The sequence below is a fragment of the Vulpes lagopus genome, chromosome 1 (assembly GCF_018345385.1).
Source record: "Vulpes lagopus strain Blue_001 chromosome 1, ASM1834538v1, whole genome shotgun sequence".
Taxonomy (NCBI): Eukaryota; Metazoa; Chordata; class Mammalia; order Carnivora; family Canidae; genus Vulpes; species Vulpes lagopus.
Genome location: NC_054824.1, coordinates 15,829,110 through 15,854,463, shown reverse-complemented (window position 1 = coordinate 15,854,463; position 25,354 = coordinate 15,829,110). Strand labels below are relative to the sequence as shown.

General features: G+C 38.0%; 1 protein-coding gene across 3 annotated transcripts in view; it reads right to left on the bottom strand.

The window, feature by feature from the left end:
• The window catches only part of FBXL4 (F-box and leucine rich repeat protein 4), an 83,046-nt gene that overhangs the window by 12,873 nt on the left and 44,819 nt on the right, over positions 1-25,354 (bottom strand). For all 3 annotated transcript variants that reach the window (XM_041760359.1, XM_041760341.1, XM_041760349.1), the window contains 2 exons: positions 8,522-8,593; positions 3,954-4,266 (listed from right to left, as the gene is read on the bottom strand). In XM_041760359.1, the coding sequence (XP_041616293.1) occupies positions 3,954-4,266; positions 8,522-8,593 (385 nt within the window). The remainder of the gene's footprint in view (positions 1-3,953; positions 4,267-8,521; positions 8,594-25,354) is intronic.

Below are 25,354 nucleotides of genomic sequence, written 5' to 3'. Positions count from 1 at the left end.
TTTGTTTGCTTGATGTTGTCCAAGAGATCTCTTAATCTATCTTCATTTTAAAAAAATTCTTTTCTCTTTTTAATCTTCATCTTGGGTGATTTTCATTACCTTGTCTTCCAGATCTCTGGTACATTCTTCTGCATCTGAAATCTGTTGATTCCCTCTAGTGTGTTTTGTACTTTATTGTATTCTTCAACTCTGATTGGTTCTTGTTTATATTTTGCATCTCTTTATTGAAGTTCTAACTGGGTTCTTTCACTCTTCTCTCTAGCCTGGTATTTTTATGATCATTACTTTAAATTTTTCTTAGGCATGCTGTTTATTCCTGTTTCATTTAGTCCTTTTCCTGAGTTTTTTTTTTTTTCTTTCTTTTGGAGCATATTCCTCTGTCTCCCCATTTTGCTTTCTGTGTTTGTTTCTATGGATTAGGCTGAACAGCTACTTCTAAATTTGAAGGAATGGTCTTGTGTTTGGTCATTCCCTATGTAAACTGTGTGCTTGATGACTTTGCTGGCTGGCTGGGGTTGTGGCTGGCATGGACTGGGGCTGGGAGGTGGGGTATTTTCCACATAGTAAGTGCCCTGTCAGGACAGCAAAAACCAAAATAGATGTAGGCCAGGGTGTCCCAGGGTTCTATGCACTGATAGCACTCTAGCAAGATAGCTAATGCTGAAATGGGTGTCCCAGGGTGCTCTGCACAGGGGCTGTCCTGGCTGAGTGGCTGGAACTGATGTATGCAGGCCAGGAGGTCCTGAGCTCTCTACACAGAGGGGCCCTAGCAGGATAGCTGAAACTAAAGTGGGCACAAGCCAGGGGCACACAGGGCTCTACACACAGAGGACAGCTGAAGCAGAAATGGATATAAACTGAGAGTGTTCCTGGATTCTCCACATGGAGGGTGCCCTGAATGGTGACTGTAGTTGAGATGGGTATGAGCTGAGAGGTTCTGGGGCATTCTATACAGAGGGCATCTTGGCAGGACAACTAAAACTAAAATGCAGTCCTTGGGGTCTCCACACAAAATATGTCCTGGCAGAACAGCTGAAACTGAATTGGGTGTAAGTCGGGTTGTCCCATAGTATCCCATGGAGCAAGTGCCCTGGTTGCGTGGCCACAGCTGAGCCCGGCAAAGGTGGAAGTGTTCCAGGTGCTCCACACAGGGTGTGTCCTGGATTGAAATCAATGCAGCCATGGGCCTATGGTATTTGGGGTGCTCCATATAGGAGGTACCCTGGCAGAGTGGCTGGGTGTGAAGCAGATGCCAGCCAAGATGGTCTGAACCACTCTGTACTGTGGGTACCCTAGCAAGCCATCTGAAGCCAAAGCGGTATAGGCCTGGAGTGTTTTGGGGTGCTGTGCCCCTGTGTCATGTTGGTGTGAAGGCCGGGGCTGTAGTGAGCACTGACCAGGGGTGTCCTTGGTGTGCACCACTTTGTGATCGCCTTAGTAGGACAGGTGGGCTGGTGTGGGCTAAGGGCCCAGGGCTCACTGAGGCACCAGGCCATTTAGGGGGCCCAGATCGTGTACTGGTCTATGTTTTTAAGGGGGAGAGGGTGTGTAGACTATGTCCGTCAGCTCTGCCCACTGAGAGCATTCTAGCAGCCCCCGCCCCAAAATATTGGGTGCAGTTCTAGGGCTGACTCTTTAAACCAAGAACAAAACCAGACAAAAACTCCCCCACAGCTTACTTTCTATGCTCCAGCACCACCACCCCTAAGGCGGGTGTGGCCTGTGGACCCTGGTCTCACTGCGGTACCTGGTTACTGTGACAGCTGCAACCACTGGTCCAGATCCTGCTGGGGTCAAGGCTTTGGAGGCGGGGTGGGAATCTAGTTCCTCTGACCCAGAGAGTAAGCACGCAGCTCCAATGCAGTTTGGGAGTTTCAGGGCTGTTTCATTTATATGCTATTTAGAGGCCTTTTATCTGTGCCCAAGGATAGACTGCTCCCCACTGCAGCTGGCATTGTCAGGGGCGGGGTTCCTTTTGTTACTGTGTTTCAGTTTTTTCTTTTTTTTTCTTTTTTTTTTTTTTTTGCTGTTCTATCTTTGGTCCTGCAGAAGCTGTTCAGTCAGCCCCCAGTTCTTCTTCAGGAGGAATGGTTCTATAAATAGGTAGAAACGGCTGTGTTCCCTGGAGGGAAGTTCAGGGTCTTCCTATGTTGCCATCTTGGACTGGAACCTTCCATATTTCCTTGCTCTTATGTTTAGGAAAGTTACAAATGTTTTCAAGAAGAAGCCATTATACTTCTTACTTATTTTTCTTTTATGTCTCTGCCAAGTAATTTATACGTTTGTTGGCTAAAGTTAGGCCGCCTGACAACCAGTCCCCCTGTTCACCACAATTGTGCTTTCCTTGTAGGATCAGTGTTACCAACTACCTTTGTGGTTCTGTAGCATCTCTTTCAGAGGCTGGCTACTCTTCATCTCTACTGAGTGTGAGTACTGTAAAACTGAGACTAACCAACAATACCACCAATCCTCTGAAGTGAAGCCTAATGCAATTAGTGATCTAGTTTTAAAGGCCTCAGTCCCGGGGCAGCCTGGGCGGCTCAGCGGTTTAGCGCCGCCTTCAGCCCAGGGCTTGATCCTGGAGACCCAGGATCGAGTCCCATGTCAGACTCCCTGCATGGGGTCTGCTTCTCTCTCTGCCTGTGTCTCTGCCTCTCTCTCTGTGTCTCTCATGAATAAATAAATAAAATCTTAAAAACAAAAAATAAAGGCCTCAGTCCCCTTTCCTCATTCTCTCTCATTTTCTTGAACTTCCCAGAATATTCCCCTTATGAAAGGTCTAGACTAATTCAAGGTGGAATGTGGGTAGGAGGGAAAAGAAATAAGAAAAGCAGTTGTGGTGGTATGAAAAGACAGTACCAGCTGGGGCCCCAAATCTGGCATTTGAACAACCCCGCTCTGCCATATACTAATTGCTGAGCTCAGTCCCCCTTCAATGAAAAAAAAAAGAAAAAAAAGATGATATCCAATTCCCTGAGCTATAAAGAACAAAGAAAATATAACACAGATGAGGTATCTATCTAGCCCAAAGTGTATATGTAACAGGCAAGAATTCCTCCCCTAAATTTTTAGGCAAGAATTTCTGCCTACAAGTAGCTTGAACAAGAAACATGCAACCATATAAGCAACACCTACAAATGTATTATAAACCTGGACCATGCATTTTCAAGGAAACCACAAATTCAGATGCTGAAAATCTTCAGGTTTTCCTGTTGTTGAATGTTTAATAAACAGGAAAGGATATAATTAGCACTTCATGGGCTAACCTGTGAATACTCAGAGATGACCAGAGAACACAGTGCAAGTGATATGTGAGTTCACAAAGTACCAACTGTATGCACGATTGAGCCATGGTGTTGCCAGCACTCCTGGCTAAAGTAGGAAGTAACATAACCTCACTGGGCTCCCAGCTGATGGGCTGCAATAGGGACACAAGAAATCTCAAACTGGGAAGGCTTCTCAATAGATCTGCCTTGGTATAGAATTATTCCTAAAATCTAGAATTATCAGGAATGAAGATTTGGCAATTTTCCTTAATCACAAGTTTAACATCAAGAAGCTTTATGTACATTTGTATTTGTATATACATAAATGTATCTATTTATGCATATATATAAAATTCATTATACAAATGGATTAATTTCTTCTTTCATAAAAATGCAGAACACAGCTCATATAAATTCTCACTCTTCTTAGCAGACCAAGAATTAATGTTTATTTAGAGCTTTCTTGTTAGTTCAACTGCAAAATTCTGTTATTATCCTTACCCTTTTACTTAAGTACAGATATAATTACTCTCCGTATCAATTGGCCTATCTTGCACTTCCTCAAACCAAGCAGTCTCACCAGGATGAAATTTTCTTGTATCCAAGAAGTGGTCTTTTCCTTGCAAAACGTCTGAGATTAGCTTTTACATCAAGGCTTTAAAATAAATTTATATACTGTATGCTTACCTAGTATGTCCAGTTGCCGTAATCTGGTACAATTACACGCTAGTTCTTCAATGTCTGTGTCACACACAGACCTGTTAGCTGTAAGAAAGAGTTTTTGCAAGTTTGGGAGCTGGCGTGCCAGTTTGGCGAAACATCCAGTGCTGCTCTGCAGAGTGGGGCACCAGCCAAGGTCGAGTTCCTCCAGAAGCGGACACCCAGAAGCCAGTTCTGCTATCCCGTTCTCAGTAATATTCTTACATCTCCACAGATCCAGAGTTCGGAGTTTTTTACACTTGGCTCCTATCATGCTGGCTATCACATCATAGTCTTCAATCTGGAAATCAAATCATTCCAGTCTCTTACATATTATGCTCAGAAATACAAACTGTGTAGAGCAAGTTAAAACATTCTTTTTTTTTTTTAAATTGAAGCATCCTTAATCATCTCCTGTTGTTTGCTTCCATGTAAACAGACCCATATTCTTGTTAATACACATCTGCCCACTCATCTCACAGATCTGCCACTGTTTCATAAAACAGCAAGAATAATCACTTACTTAAAAATCCATTTACCACAGCTCCAGACAGAGGACTTTATGAATTACATCCCAAAGTAGTATGAAATCCTCAGTCCCTCATAAAGGATTTGAGGATTTTGTGTTGTTCTTGTATGCCTTACATTTTCACCTTGCTGCTGCTCCTCGATGACAGGGCCTCATTTCTTCTATTTTATATATATAATCCATCAGCTTTGGTAGGTATAGAAGATCTCCCTGATGAGGGTGTGCCCTTCACCAGGCTCTAAAGTAGTATGTAAATATGCTGACAGTACTAATAATGATACTAGTTTGGGGTTAAATGAGGCATCTGGGGACTGAATATGCAACACAAAAATAATTTAGATTATGATAGGTTGGTGTCAGTTATTGCAGGTGTCCGCTAATTTCCTTCACAATCACAGGATAATCCTCTACTAAATAAGGATTAAACCTTTTAGTTCACGGGCTTTATATGCTTTAGTAATGCTTCTTTAAACAGGTTTCTTTCTTTTTTTAAAAAAAGATTTTATTTATTTATTCATGAGAGACTCAGAGAGAGAGAGAGAGAGGCAGAGAGAGAAGCAGGCTCCATGCAGGGAGCCCGATGTGGGACTCGATTCTGGGACTCTGGGATCACGTCCTGAGACGAAGGCAGATGCTCAACCACTGAGCCACCCAGGCATCCCAAAACAGGTTTAAGAGTTTCATTTGATTGTTTTATAATCAGGAATCAAAATTATCACCAGAAGTCAAAAGGAAACAAAACAGCTAACATGTCCAATTGTTATTTCCTTTTGTTCATTTTTTATTCATATTTTCAACCACGATGTGCCAGCACCACTCCAGGGGCTAGGAACAACAGTGAGCCAAAACACAAAGACTTTGTACACATTTTGGGGAAAGATGTACACAAATGGGCAAAATGAATTCAGAGAGTGATAAGTGGTATGAAAATAACCTGGTGCATTCAAGGAAAAGAAATAGGACTGAGTACGGCCCAAGGGGAGTGAGGAGACCCAAGGGGAGTAAGGAGAGAAGTGGTGAGGGTAGAGAGTTATGCCGGGGCCAGGTGATCAGGTCATGAAAACAATAGAGGATTTGAGACAAATATGATTTACATTAAAACATATGGTTTAATGGTCGATGGTTTGGATGGTCGATGGTGGGTAAGAATCGAAAAAACCCAGAGAAGAGGCCTGCATGAGCTTAGTGTAGAGAGGCAAAGGCTTGGATTAAGCTTGCAGCAGTGAAATTGCTGGACAGATTTGGGGCTAGATTTTGAGTCAGAACTAAGGCCTGATGGCTTTGATGTCGTTGTGATGATTTCTAAGGTTTTGGTCTCCAGGAACTGTGTATGGGAGAATCAGGCAAAAGACCATGAGTAACAGATTTAAGGGGAATGTAACTACTTGACTGTACCCAAACAATACAAACCTGTAGCTTTGAAAATTAGTGCAGCCAATTCTTTATAAAGAAGTAATTTTAAAACGTTCCAAAACCCATAATTCTGATTGCTATTATTTTGATAGTCAAAAATAACATTAAAGGAATCTTCCTCCCTTTTGGTCAACTGACAAAAGAGAAACTGTAATAAACACGGTATTAAAGTGTCAACAAAGATCTGTGTGTTACTGTTCTGGTGAACCCTGGACCTGCTGTGAAATGAGAACAGTATTTCTATGACAGGTGCGGGATGTTTCAGCCACAATGCTAGTAATGGGATCAGCAATGTTAGTAGTAGTTCTGAACTTCAATGTCAAGTCCTTAAAACTTAATTTCCTGACAACCAAATATCAATAGCAACCATATTTTACTGATAACTACATACTTTAATTTAAAAATAGCCAATTTGGGGGGCATCTAGGTGGTGTAGCCAGTTAAGCATTCAATTCTTGGTTTTGGCTCAGGTGGAGCTCTTAGGGTCATGGAATGGAGCCCTGTTTTGGGCTCCCTGCTGAGCATGGAGTCTACTAAAGTTTGTCTCTACCTTTCCCTCTGCATTCCCAGTTTTGCACTCTTTCTCTAATAAATATATAAATCTTTAAAAAATAAATAAACCAATAAAATAGCCTATTTATCTTAATGCTTAAGAAAAGTAATGCTCAAGTAGCATTTTCTACAGTATATCATATATTAAAAGATTAGTAGTAGTAGTAGTCAGGTAAAGTTGGAAAACACTGGCTTACACAAAGGCATAGTTTCTTTGTTGTAGGACATACCACTGAAAACTCCAGGAGGAAAATAGAGGAGCATTATTTCCTATTTTTGACCAGGAATCCCTACCTCACTGCCTCCTAATATACATCCTTTCTTGATCAAAAATCTTTTAGGACTAATATTCCATTGTCAACTTGAAAATGCTGACTTAAAATACATCTCATTCTAAAGACAAACATAAATATAATTCCAAATCCAAAGTGTCTGTGGCCAAAGGCCTGCTTTTCTAGAGGATGTTGCTCCAGTTTAAGGGGAGGTAAATGACAGGCAGAAAAAGTATCTCTAGCCATGATTAAGCAAAGTGCTTCTCAATCTAAAATGGGTGGGTGAACAATAGCAAAGATCCAAGTGGCAGTAACTGGCTGGTCTGTAATCATAGACAGTGCCATCGAATGTCACCAGGCCCATCTAGAAGAGTCATCAGAGGGACCCAATAGTAGCCCATGAAATGGCTTGCTAAAGGTAAGAATTTGATCAAAAGTAAGGAAAGCCTAATGCTGAGTTAGTGGGCTCCCAAGACTGTTTCCAGATACTGGGGTCAGCCTGAGCCCATACCTGGGGTTTAATCAGGCCTGACCAACAGGATGGTTTTCACATGGGGATATGGAGATAAACAAGTGGCCATAACATGCCTCTCCAGCCTACACTGCCAAATCCTGGAGCATCTCAGAAGCCATTATTGAGCTCTAAAAGGTATTCACATGGGATTTCTTTTAGGTTGAATCCAAGCTCAGGACTCCAGGAGAACTTCTCTGATCTAGCAACCATCCTGCTTACACATGTCTGTCTTCCTAATAAGTGAACACAAAATTGGAATGGTTTGGAATCTCCTGAATCTGGTTTACTTTTGTAAGAAAGTAAAGAGGGCAGCCTGGGTGGCTCACCAGTTTAGCACTGCCTTCAGCCCAGGACCTGATCCTGGAGGCCCGGGATAGAGTCCCACATCGGGCTCCCTGCATGGAGCCTGCTTCTCCCTCTGTGTCTCTGCCTCTCTCTGTCTCTGTCTCTGTCTCTCTCTCTGTCTCTCATGAATAAATAAATAAAATCTAAAAAAAAAAAAAAAAAAAGAAAGTAAAGAGGGATGGACTGTTGTTGCAGGGTTGGTTATACTGGGAGATGCACTTCATAAGGGTGTGCATACAAATACCAAAAATTCTACTGTCCCTTGAGTCTCAGTATTTATTCATAAGCCACATAATTTAGATGAAAAAAAATTAGCTCATTCCATTATATCATTCAATGGCACATCAAATCATAATTTTAAATCCGGAAGGACTTTAAAGATGATCTAGTCCAACGTCCCTATGCTTTTGGGTTTAAAGGACCAGTAACGTTTCAAAAAAATTTGAGTTCTAACATAGGGTATCCATCCTTTTTATCTTAACCAATAACGACAATAAAACCAACAACAAACAAACAAAAACAGGAACCATGTGTACCTAAATCATCGACATTTCCAGGAAAGAATTTCAGAACTTTAAAATCAGCTTTGTGACAAACTTACTGAGCTCCTGTCATCTGGGCATAACTGATATTTTGTAAAGAAACCCAGAGAGGTAAACAGCTTGTCTGAAATAACATCTGGCCTGAGGCAGAACCAAACTTTTTTTTTGCCACATACACTTCTTTCCTTGCTCTCCTAGATAAATAATGTCAATGTTTCAAAGACATACTCTCCAATTTAAGACAAATGTTTGAAAGCAGGGTACACAGTAGTTCGCCATAAATCTGAAAGGCTGTGGGTGAGTGCAGAGTGGGTGGGTCAGGATAAAATTCACCCAAAGGAAGAGAAAGAGAACAAGCGATGGAGCAAAAAGAATTGTCAAATACTTACCATTACACAACTGCCCAAACTGAGGTGCTGAAGCTCTGAACAGAAGTTCAAAATGCTAAGCAGCGCTGTTTGCTGCCATCGGGGACCACGTTGGTGGCAAATATGGAAGGTGAAAGAAAGTGAAACAAAGAGAAGAGGTCAATTAGACATTAAAGGCTGTCACTGCTTTTCCTGGAATAGAGCTGAAAACCTAAGTTACAGATACCACAATTGCCATTTAATGAGTCCCCAGGTGCTCCCACCATTGATTGGCTTGAAGTCAAGGTAATCATTACAGTTTCCATGAGAGTCGCCACTTCGTATATGGTTTTGCATGCCCCACCGATACCTATAATTCTCTGTGACCTCTCACCCCATTTCCCAAAGGTAAGCAATTCGAAAGTCTCCTTAAGATTGTACAATAAGACAAGCTAAACAGGCCGTCCTCAAAAAAAAGGAAAAAAAAAAAAGCCAAAACCCAGAGAGGGCTCATGCCACTCTGAAGAACAGCGGCAGCTCTGACATTCACTGATCAGCTGCTGCCTGATGGAGCTGCCAATAGAGTCACCCCAAATCAGGATCGAGCTGGTGACTTTAATGTCAAAGGATTCTCTCTGCTGACAATGATACCAACAACCATTGAGCACCTGTCACCAGCGACATGCTGACCGGAACATATATAACATGCACTTTCTAGTCATGTTCCTGCCATTTAAGCCCATCTGCTCTATGCAATGAAAACGGTCTCACCACTAAAGAAACCCAAAGGTATGCTGGACTGCTACATAATCAATGTACCTAAAATATCTCGATGGAATGCCTGCCAGGAAAAATTACTAAAAAAAAAAAAAAAAATGCAAAGCATTCATTTTTTTTCTTAATCTGTAGGAAAAAAACCTACTCAAACTTATGTGGCAAAATTTCACTTTAAACATTTTAACTAAATCCTATCCAATTAAAATGAAAATGATAATGGACCACCTCTGTTTAATCTGTTCAGTTCAGAAACTGAAAAGTACTGGTCAGGGAAAGGATGAAGAATGTGTCAGTGACAATACAAAACAGGAGTTCAAACCCAGATGAGATTCTCACTGACAAAATAATGAGCTATTTCATATAAAATACAGATAAGGTAAATAAGGCAAAAATAAAATAATAGTTCAAACAGTCCCAGAACAAAACCAGATTCAAGGCTAATTGTTTCACTGTTGGGTATTTCTTTAAATTTAGCCAAAAAAAAAAAAAAAAAAAGATAAAAAAAAAAGCTTATATTGATTTTATGATTTTATGCTTGAGTTTCAATACCACTTATCACATTTATAAGCATGTAGCTAATAACCATGTAGCTCTCAGAATGCTGACGTTAGATCTATGAAGATAAGTTAATTTTCAGGTTCCCTATAATATTTAGCTATTTTAACTTACTAATAGATGGTAAAATGACATTAGGTTTGTTTTATTAAAATACCAGATCTGTATGACAAGGTTGTTTGTTAAGATTTTCTCATAAGCGGGATCCCTGGGTGGCACAGTGGTTTGGCGCCTGCCTTTGGCCCAGGGCGCGATCCTGGAGACCCGGGATCGAATCCCACATCGGGCTCCCGGTGCATGGAGCCTGCTTCTCCCTCTGCCTGTGTCTCTGCCTCTCTCTCTCTCTGTGACTATCATAAATAAATAAAAAAAAAAAAAAAAAAGATTTTCTCATAAGCAAGATCTAGAACATACTAGAGAATTTTTAGAGAATTCCATATATTCTCGTGGATGAGGACTCACAAAAATATATATATACACACATCTCATTCAAGGAACCTGTTGGGAATTTATTTTTAAACTATTTTAATGGCAAATCTCAAGACAAGAATAGAATCCAATATAATGAATACCCATTTAGCTGTAACTCAGATTTATCAAACCTTAACATTTTACTTTGTTTGCTTACCCTTCTCTATTTGTGAATCCCTACAACCATTCACATACTTCCCTGGAGGCAACCTTTATCATGACTTGGTGTTTAAAACTATGCTTGAAAATTATATAATTTTATTATACATTATGGATCCATAAATAGCACATATGTTCTACATGGTTTCTATACAAAGGGTATTATACAAATGCACATATACTTTTGCATCTTCCTCACAAGTATTTGAGGCCCATGTCGCTACTCACAGCTTTTGTTCACTGACTTTTTAGTGGTTGTATACTATCCCATTATGCAAATATATTACACAACATATATGCTCATTTGATGAATATTTAGTTTATAAGTTTCATCATAACAAAGAATGTTAAAATAACCGTTTTTATAAGTGCTTTCTTGTGCTTTTTATAGAAGAATATTTCTCTACAGCACATACCAAAGGAAGAATTTCTAGGTTTACGGTATGCTTTGACTTTATTAGATTTTGCAAAACAGCTTTCCTGAGTGCCTGCATCAATTTACTCTCCCATCAGCAAAGCAAGAGTGCTGGGTCTCCACATCTTTGCCAACATAGTCTTTTCATCCTTTTTAACGTGTGCGACCTGATGAGCATGGAATGGTATGATATGCATTAGTATGATTACTAGCAAGGTTGAAGATCTTTTCATATGTTTATGGGCAACTCCTATTTCCTGCTCCATAAATTGCTTAATCATATCCTTTGCTGATTTTTTCCATTAGGCTGCTTCTTCCTTCTTGACTTGTAGGAATTTTTTTCTACACTGGATATGAATCTTTGTCCGCTCTATCCATTACAAGTATCTTCTCTAAATGTGAGACTTGGCTTTTGTTTTGTTTACAGAAGCTTCTGAGACATGAAATTTTAAGTTTTAATATAGTCATGTCAATCTTTTTCCTTTCTGTTTGTATTCTGTTGTCTTTTCTAAAAAGTTCCTCGTTATCCAAGGAAGAATATTCTTCTTTTTAAATGACAGCATTGAAGTTTTTCTTTTTCTTACACTTAGGTTTTAACCCAACTGTAATGGATGTTTATACATGGCAGGATATCAAATTTCACTTTTTTCTTTAAAAATAACCACTTTTCCTGGTTCAATTTGTTGAAGATTCTACTTCTACCTTATCCACCCATTTGTGGTGTCTTTTGTCATATTTTCACATCTCCATATGTGAATGAGTCTATTTCTGGGTCATTCTGTTCCTTTTGTCCATTTGCCTCTCTCTGCACCAACACTTACATCTTAATTATTATACTTTATAATAAGTCTATAAATGTGGTAAGGTTTTTCTTCATTTTTCAAAACTCTTAATTGTTCCTGGTCCTTTGCTCTTTTGTATGAATTTTAGAATCATCTTAAAGATTTCAGCCTGCCTTTTAAAATACAGAAAAGATTAGTTTTTTACTTTCTTCCCCCATGGTCATTATAGCTGATCCTTGAACAATATGAGAGTTAGGGGTGCTGACCTCTGCACAGCCAAAAACCCATAAGTATAATTTTTGATGCCCTCAAGGCTTAACTACTACTAGCCTATGGTTAACTGGAAGCCTTACCAATAATATAGTCAGTTAAACACATATTTGGTATGTTGTATGTATTATATGCTGTATTTTTACAATAAGGCAAGCTAGATATAGGAAAATGTTATGAAGAAAATCATAAGGAAGAGAAAAATGCATGCAGACTACTGAACTATATGTACTGAAAAACATCCACACATAAGTCGACCCAAGTTCTTCAAGGGTCAACTGTATTTGATTTATTGGCATTTTAATAATTTCTGTGTCACAACTGATTATATATGAAAACTTCTCACTGAATTTCTCTTGTTAAAGAATATTTTTAATAGTTCTTTTAGTGTCTGCGAGTGGTAAAATCTTAATACACATTTACAGTCATTATTAACATGTTAGGTACTGTTATAATTATATATATTAATCTTTGTGACAACCCTATTATGTTTAGTCCTCATAGCAACCCTACACACTCATTTACTCATTTAACAAATATTTATTGAATGTCTACTCTGTATTAGGGATTGTATAGACACTTGAGATATATCAGTAAACACAGCAGATAATAACCCATAAGGTAGATATCATTATTCCCATTTATTTATATCTTTCTTAAAAGATTTTATTTATTTATTTTAGACAGAGTGAGAGAGCACAAGCAGGGGAAGCAGCAGAGGGAGAGGGAGAAGTAGGCTCCCCACTGAGCAGGGAGCCCGAAGTGGGCCTTGATCCCAGGACCTTGGGATTATGACCTGAGCTGAAGGCAGACACTTAACAGACTGAGGCAGACACTTAACAGACTGAGCCACCCGGGGGGCTCCTATTTATTTGAGAGAAACAGAAAGAGAGAGAAAGCAAGCATGAGCAGGGGGAGGGGCAGAGGAAAAGGGATACGCAGACTCCCTGCTGAGCATGGAGCCCAGTGAGGGGCTCGATCCCAGCACCCTGAGATCATGACCTGAGCCAAAGTCAGATGCTTAACTGACTGAGCCACCCGGGTGCTCCTATAAGTCACAGAAAGTTAAATACCTTATTTTGTCTTTATATTTTCCCTCAATCTTAAATGGAAATTTATTCAGACTTAAAATTCTAGGATGATACTCACTTTCTTTCATTACTTTAAAAGTATTACTCCATTATCTATTAGCCTCTATTATTTTGATAAGAAGTCTATCATCAGCCTTGTCTTCCCCTGTAGGTAATATTTCTTTTCTCTCTAGAAGCTCTTATCCCTTTATCTCATATTCTGCAGTTTCATCACAATGTATCTAAAGATCTATTTTCACTTATTGTTTGGTATCCTGAGAAAACATTGTTGATTCAAAGACTTACATCTTTCATCAAGAAAGATGAAGATTCTTAACAATTTTCTCTTAAAATGTTGCTTCTCTATCATTTGTTCCTTTTTTTTTTTTCCTTCTGGAACTCCTACTAATGAACACTGGAGTCTCCCAAGACCAGTGCCTACAGTAGTTTAAAAAATAGGTCCACAAAAAAATAAATAAATAAAAATAAAAAGTATGTCTACAAATTATTCTATACTTCTTCCTTCCTTAGTTCTTCTCCCTTTAAGTGGGGGCTGGACTTAGTGGTTTACTTCCAACAAAAGAACATAGTAGGAATGATGGTATGTTAGGTTACTGTGGTGATTAACTTATAGGAAACTGGACTGAGCCACAGGGTGCCCAGATATTTGCTCAAATATTATTCTGGGTGTTTCTGAGAGGGTGGTTTCAGATGAGATTAATATTCAAATCAGTAGATTGAAAGCAGGCAATTCCTTAATGTGGATGGGCCTTATCCAAGCATCAAAGATCTGAATAAAACAAAAGGCTGACCGTCCTCCAAGTTAAGGGAATTCTTCCCGCCTGATGGCCTTCAACCTGGGACATAAGCTTATTCCTGACTTCAGACTGACAATGAAATATCAACTCTTCCTGGGTCTCAAGTCTGCCAGCCTTCAGACTGGAAACATTGGCTCTCCTGGTTTTCAGGTCATTAGACTTGGACTGAACTACACCACTGGCTCCTCTGGGTCTCCAGCTTGCTTACTCACCCTGTGGGCCTCTGACTTGCCAGCCTTCATAATTATGTGAGCCAGTTCCTTAGAATAAAGTTACACACACATACACACACTTACACACACACACACACACACACACACACACCCCTCTTATTACTGTGTCTTTGGAGAACCCTCATACTGTTATAACAGGTGTATGGCTCCTCCTGGTTCCACCTTCCCCCAATGCTCACTCAGGAGAAGCCAGCTGCCATGTCATAAGGACACGCAGAAAGCCTATCGAGAAGCCCATACTATAGAGAGCAACAGAGGCCTCTGACCAATGGCTAAGGAAGAAGTCTGCTGATGGCCATGCACATAAGCTTGGAAGCTAGTCCTTTAGCTGTAGTCAAGCTCTGAGATGACTGCAACCTTGTTAGAGACCCTGGGCCAAGACTCTTCAGCCAAACAGCTCCCAGACCCTGACCCACAGAAGCTGTGTGACATCATGAATGTCAATTGTTTTAAGCCACTCAGTTTGGGGGTAATCTATATACAACAATAAGTAAATAATATAGTGACTGGCATAGAGTAGACACAATATATATTTATTAAATCAATGAATAGGATTATGATGATGATTAACTGTGTGTGTGTGTGTATTATACAAACAATGGAGAGTGGTGCCTGACATTCAAAGCTTTTGAATGCACTTAGGTTTAAGTGCATTCCTCAAACCTCTCTTCTAATTTAGCAATTCTATCTCTCTGTTCAATGTAGAACTTAATCAATTTTTATTACAATGACTATCGCTTATTTCCTACATTTCTAACTAGTTCTTTTCTTTTTAAAGATTTTATATATTTACTCATGAGAGACAAAGAAAGGCAGAGACATAGGCTCTGCAAGAAGCCTGGTGCAGGACCCGATCCCAGGACCCTGGGAATCTTGACCTGAGCCAAAGGCAAACGCTCAACCACTGAGCCACCCAGGTGCCCCTAACTAGTTCTTTTCCACAACTATTTGTTCTTGCTATTTCAGTCTATGTTCTATAATTTATTATTCCTTTTTTAAAAAAAGATTTTATTTATTTATTTGTGAGATACACAGTGAGAGGCAGAGACATAGGCAGAGGGAGAAGCAGGCTCCCTATGGGGAGCCCGATGCAGGACTCAATCCGGGGGCCACTGAGCCAAAGGCAGACGCTCAACCACTGAGCCACCCAGGCATCTCTCTTGCTCCATTTTAAAAGACGCTTTCATTTACTTCTTTGAACTCCTATTCCCTGACTTCACTCTTTTTATTCTTCCTTGTCTAATAGTCTTGCAGATTGCCCCCACCCAGAACTAGCACTTCTACTGAAAGTGCAGTGGTCCTGCTCTGCAGCGGTACTAGGGATAGTGCAGAACCAGGAGAGGCTTGGCTCAGTTCTGACCACAAGGTCCAAAGGATGCCAGGGTACTATATACTTTTTGGTATATGTGCCCAGGTCCAAATCCCTCCCTTCTCTAAGATTTCCATCCAATCCCTGGGGTGGCCTGGACAGCCATCTAACACACTCACCTAGCTCCAACTACCCCATGTTGGGACAAGAAGATTCTCTTGAGAAGTTTGAGGTACATTACTATTAAATAAGTTCTTCTAATTAAAATTAAGAGTAAGACAAAAAAAAATGTGTTGCCAAGAACAGCATATCAACCTGTCTGGACTGTTCCTTAGAGGAGCCTATCTATTGCTTACTGTCTAGCTTAAAGATTGTGACTTTGAGGCACAGGCAACATACTTTTGAATTAAAATTCCCATAACTATATATTTAGAAAATATTTTGTGTAAGGGTAGATGCATTCTGGATGAATTTCAAGCCACAGAAGAGGAATTCATGGCATACCATACATATTTATGCAAATATTTTACAATAACTTACAGTATGCACAAATTGGGGATTAAAAATTCATTTAATAGTAGAGAGAACTATTATTTTCATGCCCGTCTTAAAGAAGGAACACAGAATAAAAAAGATTCATGTCAAATGATATTACACAACTTTGCTAAATAAGAGACGGGAGATGAAGTGCTGAGACCCCCATACAAGAGGATGGAAGTGATGGCTACGGGAAACAAGGATGACCTTGGGAGAGATGCTGTGAAGAATGCAACCAGGAGTCAAAAACAGATAAACAAAAGGACAGACAGGTAGCACTGAGGTGAACAAGTACAAGTTTACAGTTTCATGACTTTCTCCAGAAGAGCTCATGAGAAGCCAGAGACTGTGGGAGTACCCAGGTTTAGAGAATACAACAATAGTTTGCAATTTCTCTAAGTCCAATTAACCAATTTCCTCCCTGAGTATCTTTAGGATATTCTTTCTCTATGCAATTCAGAATCAAAGGACTGCTAGAGATGCTGAAACGAAGAGGAGAAACTAGGAGAAACTAAAGAAAAATGAACTTTTTGTTTCCAGATATAAAAGGGCCCGATTTGGGGAAGACCACAGATTCAATGATTTAGAGCAGGAGCTGACGAACTATTGCCAGCAAGCCAAATCCAGTCTACTGCCTGCTTTTGTAAATAAAATTTTATTGGAACAAAGGCACACCCAATCATTTATGTATTGTCTATGGCTGTTTTTTACACTACAACAGCAGGGTTGAGTAGTTGTAACAGAGACCATATAGCCTGCAAGGCCTAACGTATTTACTACCTGGGCCTTCATGAAAAAAGTTTGTCCACCACTACTTAAGAGAATGATTCTACCGTAATGAGTGCTTTCAGCATTTCTCCAGGTCTAGAACACATAAATGGATGGATTAAAGCTACATTATCAAATGTGCTATAGAAAAGGAATTCAGAAATAAAAAGTGAAAAATTGTATGAATCTCTTATTTAAGACTTAAGATATCTATTAGGTCCCCAAGTCCACAAATTCTGCTGATTAGTTCTGTAAAATTCAATAGAAGCACAAGAGTAGCTCTATAAAATTAAAATACAATTTAAATAGCTTTCAGCTTTAATAATGCAAAACAGCTGATTCATTTTCAATTGAGTTTGTAATTTTCAAACAAAGGCCCAACCTTATTTAAATCACCATGGAAAGGAATTCACTAAGGAGTGACTGGATCCATGTTAATTTCTCCTATAGAATTATCAAAACAGGAATGCCTGGGTGGCTCAGTGGTTAAGCGTCTGCCTTTGGGTCACATCATGATCCCCAGGTTCCCCGGACTGAGTCCTGCATAGGCTTCCTGCATGGAGCCTGCTTCTCCCTTTGTCTATGTCTCTGCCTCTCTCTCTCTCTCTTTCTCTCTCTCTCATGAATAAATAAATAAAATCTTAAAACAGCAACAACAACAAAAAAGAATTATCAAAACATACTGTAGGTGAAGGCTGGCATTTAGTAGTAGAATATATGCTCCTAAAGAAAGAAACCTTTTGCATTCCACCTAAAATCTAACTACAAACCAGCTTCAAAATCCAATGGATAACTATATGGCATAGAGAATTATTATTAATGCCTCTCATTATAAGGAAATTTATTAAGAGGTAAAAGAAGGAAATTCAAATTTTCATTCACAGTTTTTAAAGAAATGCAACCTATAAACTACATAACCTTCCATTCTCCAGACTTCTAAAGTCCTAACCAACAATACTTAATAAGATGATAACTAAAGTTTATTACACTCACATGTAAGTTTTAGACAGTCCAGATTTATGGCTTAGTAGAGTCATATTTATGCATGGCATGTACATTTTATAATACAGTGAGACATTGTTTAATCAATGTGTGCAGGACTGTGTTCACCATTTTATATTAATACAGGTTTATAGTTGTTATAACTAGTTTATGACCTTTGTTGCTCAGTTAAAATTAATTGTTGCTTATCTGTAATAAAAAATGTAACCCTTAATTATAATATTCTTAATATAGGAAGGTAGGATTCCAAATCAGTATTCTCTACTCTAAAAAATGATTCCTAGAAACCATTCTAAAGGAACGTTAAAAGTTTATATATTATAGAAATATATTAGCTAAATAGAGACTTGTGACATCACCTGATCACAAACAAATGCACTTTCACTGATCATTATATTTCAAAAACATCAGAATATCTACAAGTAATGAAATGAGATTTTATAATAGTATATTCACTATGTGAAAATTCATAAATTTGCATAACAGATTCCACCAAAGAAATCCAAAAACACAATCAATTAGCATAATTTAAAATAAACATATGTTTGGGGGCGCCTGATGGGTTTAGTTGGTAGAGCATGTTGACTCTTGATCTTCAGGTAATAAGTTCGAGCCCCACATTGGGCATGGAGATTACTTAAAAAAAAAAAAAAAAAAGAAAAGAAAAAAACCACATATATGTAGGAATCTTTCTCTAATTTTTTTTGCCCCAATGTTCTAATCTCAATAAATCTGAGGAAGGGAAATAGAATAAAAGTTGAAGTATTTTGAGAACTGATTAAAGTACGTGAAACTATATATAGAAACAATCATCATTCTAGAATATTTAAATTTAATTACAGAGATTTGCTATGAACCATCTACAACAAATTGTTCTCTTTTATACAGTTTAAATATACAGTGTGATATAGGTTATATAATGACACATAATCACAACTGAATATCAGAATATGGTTCAAATAATTTATTAAATTCCCAAAGGTCAAATGTATGATAGAACAAAATCTTGGACTAAATCACAGACATTGGCCCTGCCCTGAAGCCTCATTTCAAAACCTATTTTTGACACTGTTGTGGATCTCTTTTGTAATCATACAGTTGAACACAGCTTTGCTCCCAGATGACTACACTGACAAATTTCCATATCAGCCCATAATAGATGATGGCAGAGATCTGCAGTTACAAAGTCATGGCAGTTTCCATACCAGCTGAACTTGACAGTGACCTTACTGACTATATATATGTATATATACATATATACATATATATAGTCAGAGGAGTAAGGGTTGGATTGTCAAAGAAGCATGTAAGAGGAGTCTGAGGCATATGTTGGTTGACACTATTCATTGAAAAAGAGCACACTAGTCCAAAAACTTTATCTATCTTCTTTCCTGTTAGGATGAAAGTGTCAACCTGTTCTGTGCTGATGCCTTTAATCATTTAAGTCACATAACTAATTCTCAGTGTTCTCATTCTAAACTCACCAAATAAGTTTTATAAGTATAATTTGGTTTCCCTTATGATATGCCAACAGTGAGAGAATGTGCTAATCAGCTATCTCTAATGAATGATGTCCTGTCCGGGTAGATTTTTTTATATCTGATTTACTGGTAGATGATAATGAGTCTGATCCCCAGGAGATGACACTACCCCCACATCCCACCTCACTGCACTGACAAGTCAGGCTTCTTGACCCTAAATGAACCCTGACCCTGAAAGAACCACAGCCTATTCTCTCAGGTCACATACAATCAACCCCACCAAAAGATTCACATTCCCACTGGCACTTCTATAAAGCCTATCAGGATAAAAAAAAAGTATAGATATATTCTTGTCTGGAGACATATATTAAAGACTTTAAAAGTTGTTTACTTTAATTTTTAACTCTTAATCCTGTGTAAGAAGAAATTATTCATATCCTTTTGTTTTATACATTATCTAGCCATATTAGTATGTCTGAAGTGGACTGCATTTAAGTGGCAGTTAGCCAGTGACCACCTGCATTAGCTGATTTAGGTGACCAACATAGATTTTTCCTATCTCGATTTCTCTTCTTGGTCTGTTACCCACACTAGCTCTGTTAAGTGAGTGGCCATCTCTTTCATTTAAGTTTGTTAGCTGCACTGACTCCCTTCAAGGCAAGGCCATCTCTACTTCTACTTACCAGTATAAAATAACATGTTCTTTAAATCAAATAAGAATGTGGTAAGGAGACCACCATTATCTCTGTGTCAGAAAGCAAATTCATGGCACTAAATCAAATCATACTGCTTTCAAAAGACAGTATATGTATCCTTTGTGGGACAGCTGAGGCACAGGGTGGTATGCATTTTCATGTATGTATCTCCTTTGCCAAATAAACTGGCACAGAAGACAGAAAATATGAGGAGAGTGCTGACAAGCAACAGAAGTAAAGATCGGCTACTTTTGTTGTCTTCTAGTTGATGAAGATGAAGGCAGTGGGGTCCTTGAAACTGTCGTCCCTGCCTAGTAGGCCAAGTCAACAGCTGCCAAACCAGACTTGCGGATTACTGTCATATACTAGTCCCCCACAATACCTATAATCAGTTTTTTCACTTCTTCAGATTCTTTCAATTTATGCTCTATCATTCTTGAAGTGAGGCAATCAAAACTGGATGCAGGTGTTCCATTTATAACTCCAACTTTTAAAAAACACACTTGGTTTTCTTGTCTGCTGCTAAGCAACAGAATGACATTCTTACTGAGCTACTATCATGCCCCATCTTACACCCATTCCAGATTTTTTTTTTTTTTTTTTTACAAACAAAGAAAAGGTAAACAGACTCAAACTTCTAACACTAATCCAGATTGTTTTAGTAAATGCACAGGATTTCTCTTAAAGATATTTTTATGCAATATGTTAAAAAGTTATTGTTATGCTATCCTCTACAAGCTGTATTAGTTTATTAGGGCTGCTGGAACAATGTACCATAGACTAGGTGTTTTAACAATAGAAATTTATTTTTGCACAATTCTGGAAGCTAGAAGTCTGAAATCAAGGTGTCAGCAGGGTTAGTTTCTTCTAAAGTCTCTCCTCTTGGCTTGAAACTGGTCGTATTCTTCCCGTCTTCACATGCTCTTCCTTCTGTGTATATCTGTGTCCTAATCTCCTCTTCTTATAAGGACACCAATCATAATGGATTAGGACCCATCCTGACGACCCCATTTAAATTTAATTAACTCCTGAAAGACCCCTCCTCCAAATACAGTCACATTATAAGGTGCTGGGGACAGGACTTCAACATATGAATTTGAGGGAGAGACAATTCAGCTCAGAACACAAGTATTTAAGAGTAGTTGCAGATATATGCCCCTTTAGAAGTAATGTATCTTCTACTTATTTTCAAATGGTTCAGGAAAAAAATATGCATATGGTATGAGAATCTACTTTTTATGCTACCTTTTTTAAAGTCTAAAATCACTTTGAAATAAAATGTTTACTTTTAAGTATTTAAAAGTCTATTTAATGAGTTAAATTTTTACAGCCCTCCTCTTGTGAAAATACATCATCACATATGGCAGAAGTAGTACTTGTAATTAATGTTTATCATACATAATAAGAATCTTGTGAACAGAGAGGGAAAGGACCAGTGGGGTCAAAACAAAGCCGTTTCCATCATTATATATCCAAGTCTATTACAATTATCTCTTCATCATAAATAGCAGAAGAACCTAAGTTCAATAGAAGTTTCTTTTCTAAGTTTCCATCTTTTGCCTAAAATGTTGTCTATACAACCCTAGAAGATCCATCAAATTCATTAAAAAGAAAACTACCCTATTTGCCAATCCATTTCACTAGTTTCTCTGGTATCACGTAGTAAAACAAGGCATAAGTCTTGGCTCAAGGGCCACTGCATCTAAAAAGGTTGCCCAACAAGGGTCACTCTTCAACGAAGCACAAACCGGTGACATTCTTAGTATGCATTTGGGCTTACTGCACACCAGTCTACTTTATCTCTCTTTATCATAATAGTATCTTGTTCTTTAGTAGGCGTACGTTTACTGCTCTGCATCCACTGAAGTTCAACAAATGTATAACACTAACTCAGCAAATAGCTTATTTAGTGATTTTTTTGGTTGAGTTATAAGAAGACACTGGTTATTTTTCTGATGAAACAATTTTTCATCTCAATCACAAACACATCTAAAAAATGAAAAAGATCTCATGAAATAAATGAATAAAACAAGCTGAACTATATTTCACTATCTTTTAGAGCTAAAAATTCTGAACAAATACAGTTCAAATATTTTCTTACAAGTTTTTCAAGTTGCAGATCTACCTATCCATCTGCTTAATACATGTGCTTATCTAATAATGAAAAAAAAAGAACCGATAAGAGCTAGCTATTACTCATTCATTCAACACAAATGTACTGAAAACCCACTAATATGTTCACTACAGTAAACACCAGACACCGTTCTATGTACTAGTCATGAAGAAGTATATAGTCAAACATGGTCCTTCTAATTATGGAGTTCGTAATTTAGGAATCAACATTCCTTGTGCCAGAAATAAATCAAAAAGGTGAGAGAGAATTTAGCCTAAATTTCCCTTAGCACATGATGGGAAAGATACTCCTACTTTGGAAGATCTATAAGAATACTTCATGGAGGTGGAAATACTTGAGCAAATCTATTTGAGTAAATCTATACTACCATTTTCACATTTACACAAGTTTATCTAATTTCTACACAAGGTGTGTAGTTTTTTTAAACATATAACCTTAATTTGGTCTTCTCAATAGCCAATGTGACAGGGTAAACTTGTTTTTTTTATTTTTTATTATTTTATTTTATTTTTTAAGATTTTATTTATTCATTCATGAGAGGCACAGAGAGAGAGAGGCAGACACAGAAACACAGGGGGAGAAGCAGACTCCATGCAGGAAGCCCGATGTGGGACTCGATCCAGGATCATGCCCTGGGCCGAGGCAGGTGGCAAACCGCTAAGCCACCCAGGGATCCCCTTGTTTTTTTAAAAATATTTTATTTATTTATTTGGGAAAAAGCGAGAGAGAGAGGATACAACCCCAGTTTCTGACAAGGTGACACACGAGGCTCACCGGTCAATGCGGCAGCCTTGATGGTGAAATGTGTAAGGTAGGGAGAAGCCCACTGCCCTGTGCTCATTGCCTATTTCACCAGGGGCTCAGCACACCTACCAGCATGTAAGGCAATTCTGACCCTACTATACTTTCATCCTCCTGGGTCCTCAGTCTTATTGAGTAATCAGACCTATAACATGCCTGGTATGCCTAACCACTTAAGAACACACCACTAGATATCAACAACAACACATCATTTTATAAACCAGAATTATTTGTGGGATTATTTGTCCCAGTGCTACTGTCCACTATGGTATAATATTGAGAACTGGCCTATATAAACTGTTTTCTTAAAGCAGTTTATTATGTACTGATTCCACAAACTATTACTTAAATGTTTCTAAATATAATTTAGATAACTTATTTATAAATGCAAAACTAAGACTTCAAGGTAAGTTTGTTCATAATAAAAATAAAAGACCAAAATTCCACTTCCCTGTACTAGTTTCAACTAGAAAATATTTATAGAATATAAATTAATAGTTTATATCTTATACTGGATCATGACATTGTATATGTTAGTTCTAATGTTATACTTCCTTACCAATTGCAAACTAGAAAAGGAATAGGTAGTAAGATAAACTCTCTGCTTTAAATAGAGGCAGCCAGGATACCTGAGTGGCTCAGTGGTTGAGCGTCTGCCTTCGGCTCAGGGTGTGATCCCGAAGTCCTGGGATCGAGTCCCAAATCAGGGTTCCTGTAGGGAGCCTTCTTCTCCCTCTGTCTATGCCTCTGCCTCTCTCTCTGTGTGTCTCATGAATAAATAAATAAAATCTTAAAAAAAAAAGAGGCAGCCAAGTTATTAGAATAACTACCATTCTATGCTTTTAAATATCTTATAATTTTAACTTAACACTGAGACCACTGAATCTGGGTTCAAATCCCAATTCTAACTTATCACCCTGTGCCACTGGGAAAGTTACTAATCTTTTGGGACCTTCATTTAATCATCTGTAAGATGAGAGTGACACCTACTTTCATTGGACTAGTGTAAAGAATTAAATTATATGGATGCCTGGGTGGCTCAGTTGGTTAAGTGTCTGTCTTTGGCTCAGGTCATGGTTCCAGAGTCCTGGGATTGAGCCATGCACTGGGCTTTCTGCTCAGCAGGATATCTGCTTCTCCCTCACTCCTCCTTCCTGTTCCTACTCTCTTTCTCTCATATAAATAAATGAATATTTAATAATTTTTATTAATTATAAATAAGTAAATATATATATAAATAAATAAAATCTTCCAAAAAAGGAATTAAATTACATGCAAAATGTCTAGGCCAGCAAATAATATACTAGGAAGCTTTCCGAAACTTTGAGACTAAAACCCAGGTCTCCAATATCCCCTAAATCTTTGTTTACTATGCACATGGACTGACTTAAGTCTTACAAAATGGCACAGATGTATGTTTATTAGTGTAAATTATATACAGGCACATAAAGTGTAACTCTACCAAATCATAAATCTGACCTCTCTGAAGTTCAATGCTATAACAGACTCAACATTTTATAATAATAATTTTTGCTTATTTTAGAACTTTGTAGAATTGAGAAAAATGGGTAAAAGCGGCACTGGATAATTTGTATTCCTTGTTTAAAAAAAACTCTCTGAAGAAGTTCAAATTTGTATCTTTTTTTTCTTCTCGTATATTTCCTTAAAGCCAACAGAGGCATTTAAAATTAATTGCTGTTCCTTTTTTTCAAAATAGTTTATAACATCTAAATGTACTGCCAACAATTATGTAGAAGGCTTAGAGAGAATCCAGACCCCTTAACTGTGTCTTCTTATTCCCTGTTTGCTCTTCATCCACCAACTGAGAACAGGACAGGAAATATATATACATGCACTGAAGAAAAAAGTAGTGACATGATGCTTTGCTTAAGTGACAAGGGAGGTGTTGGCAGATTGATATGAATACCACTGTAGTAGCTCCTGCTTAAGAGCCCAGCGGATCGTGCTGCCTTCTCCCTTTATTCCTGTCGGCTATTGAGTACCCATGTCAGTGTCTGATATTGAGCTCAAGGATGAGAAGACAACAGAGGTGAACAGAGTGTAGGTAGAGAGCACTGAATACAGACTTTCAGAAGTAGGAAAAGAGAACACTACCTGGCTAAGTTTTTCCCAGTTTCGAATTTCTTATGTCACTAAAATGGCATTATTTTTTATGTTATTGTAAGTCAACTGTAAATCATTAAAATTTAATTTTATGAATTTTTTACATATTCAGTGTCAGAAAAATTGTATAAATTTATAAATTATTTTTGTAATATTATAGCAAATGGACTAATAAAAATAGACTTTAATAGGTAGTAATGTAGGTTACAACACAAGTTTTATTTAGTGGAGTCATATGATTTTACATCTATATTTAAGTAACTGAAGGAAGCTGGAGCTGATGTTATCTAGACTTAGATACATATATATAGATCTCCACTCTTGAGATAGGAAATCTTCTCAGTCTTTTATAAACCACACTTTAAAAAAATATATATACTGATATGTGGAATTTAAGGACCAACACAAAGGAACAAAGGGGAAAAAAAGACAAAGAAAAAAACACTCTTAAATAAAAAGAACAGACTGGGGATT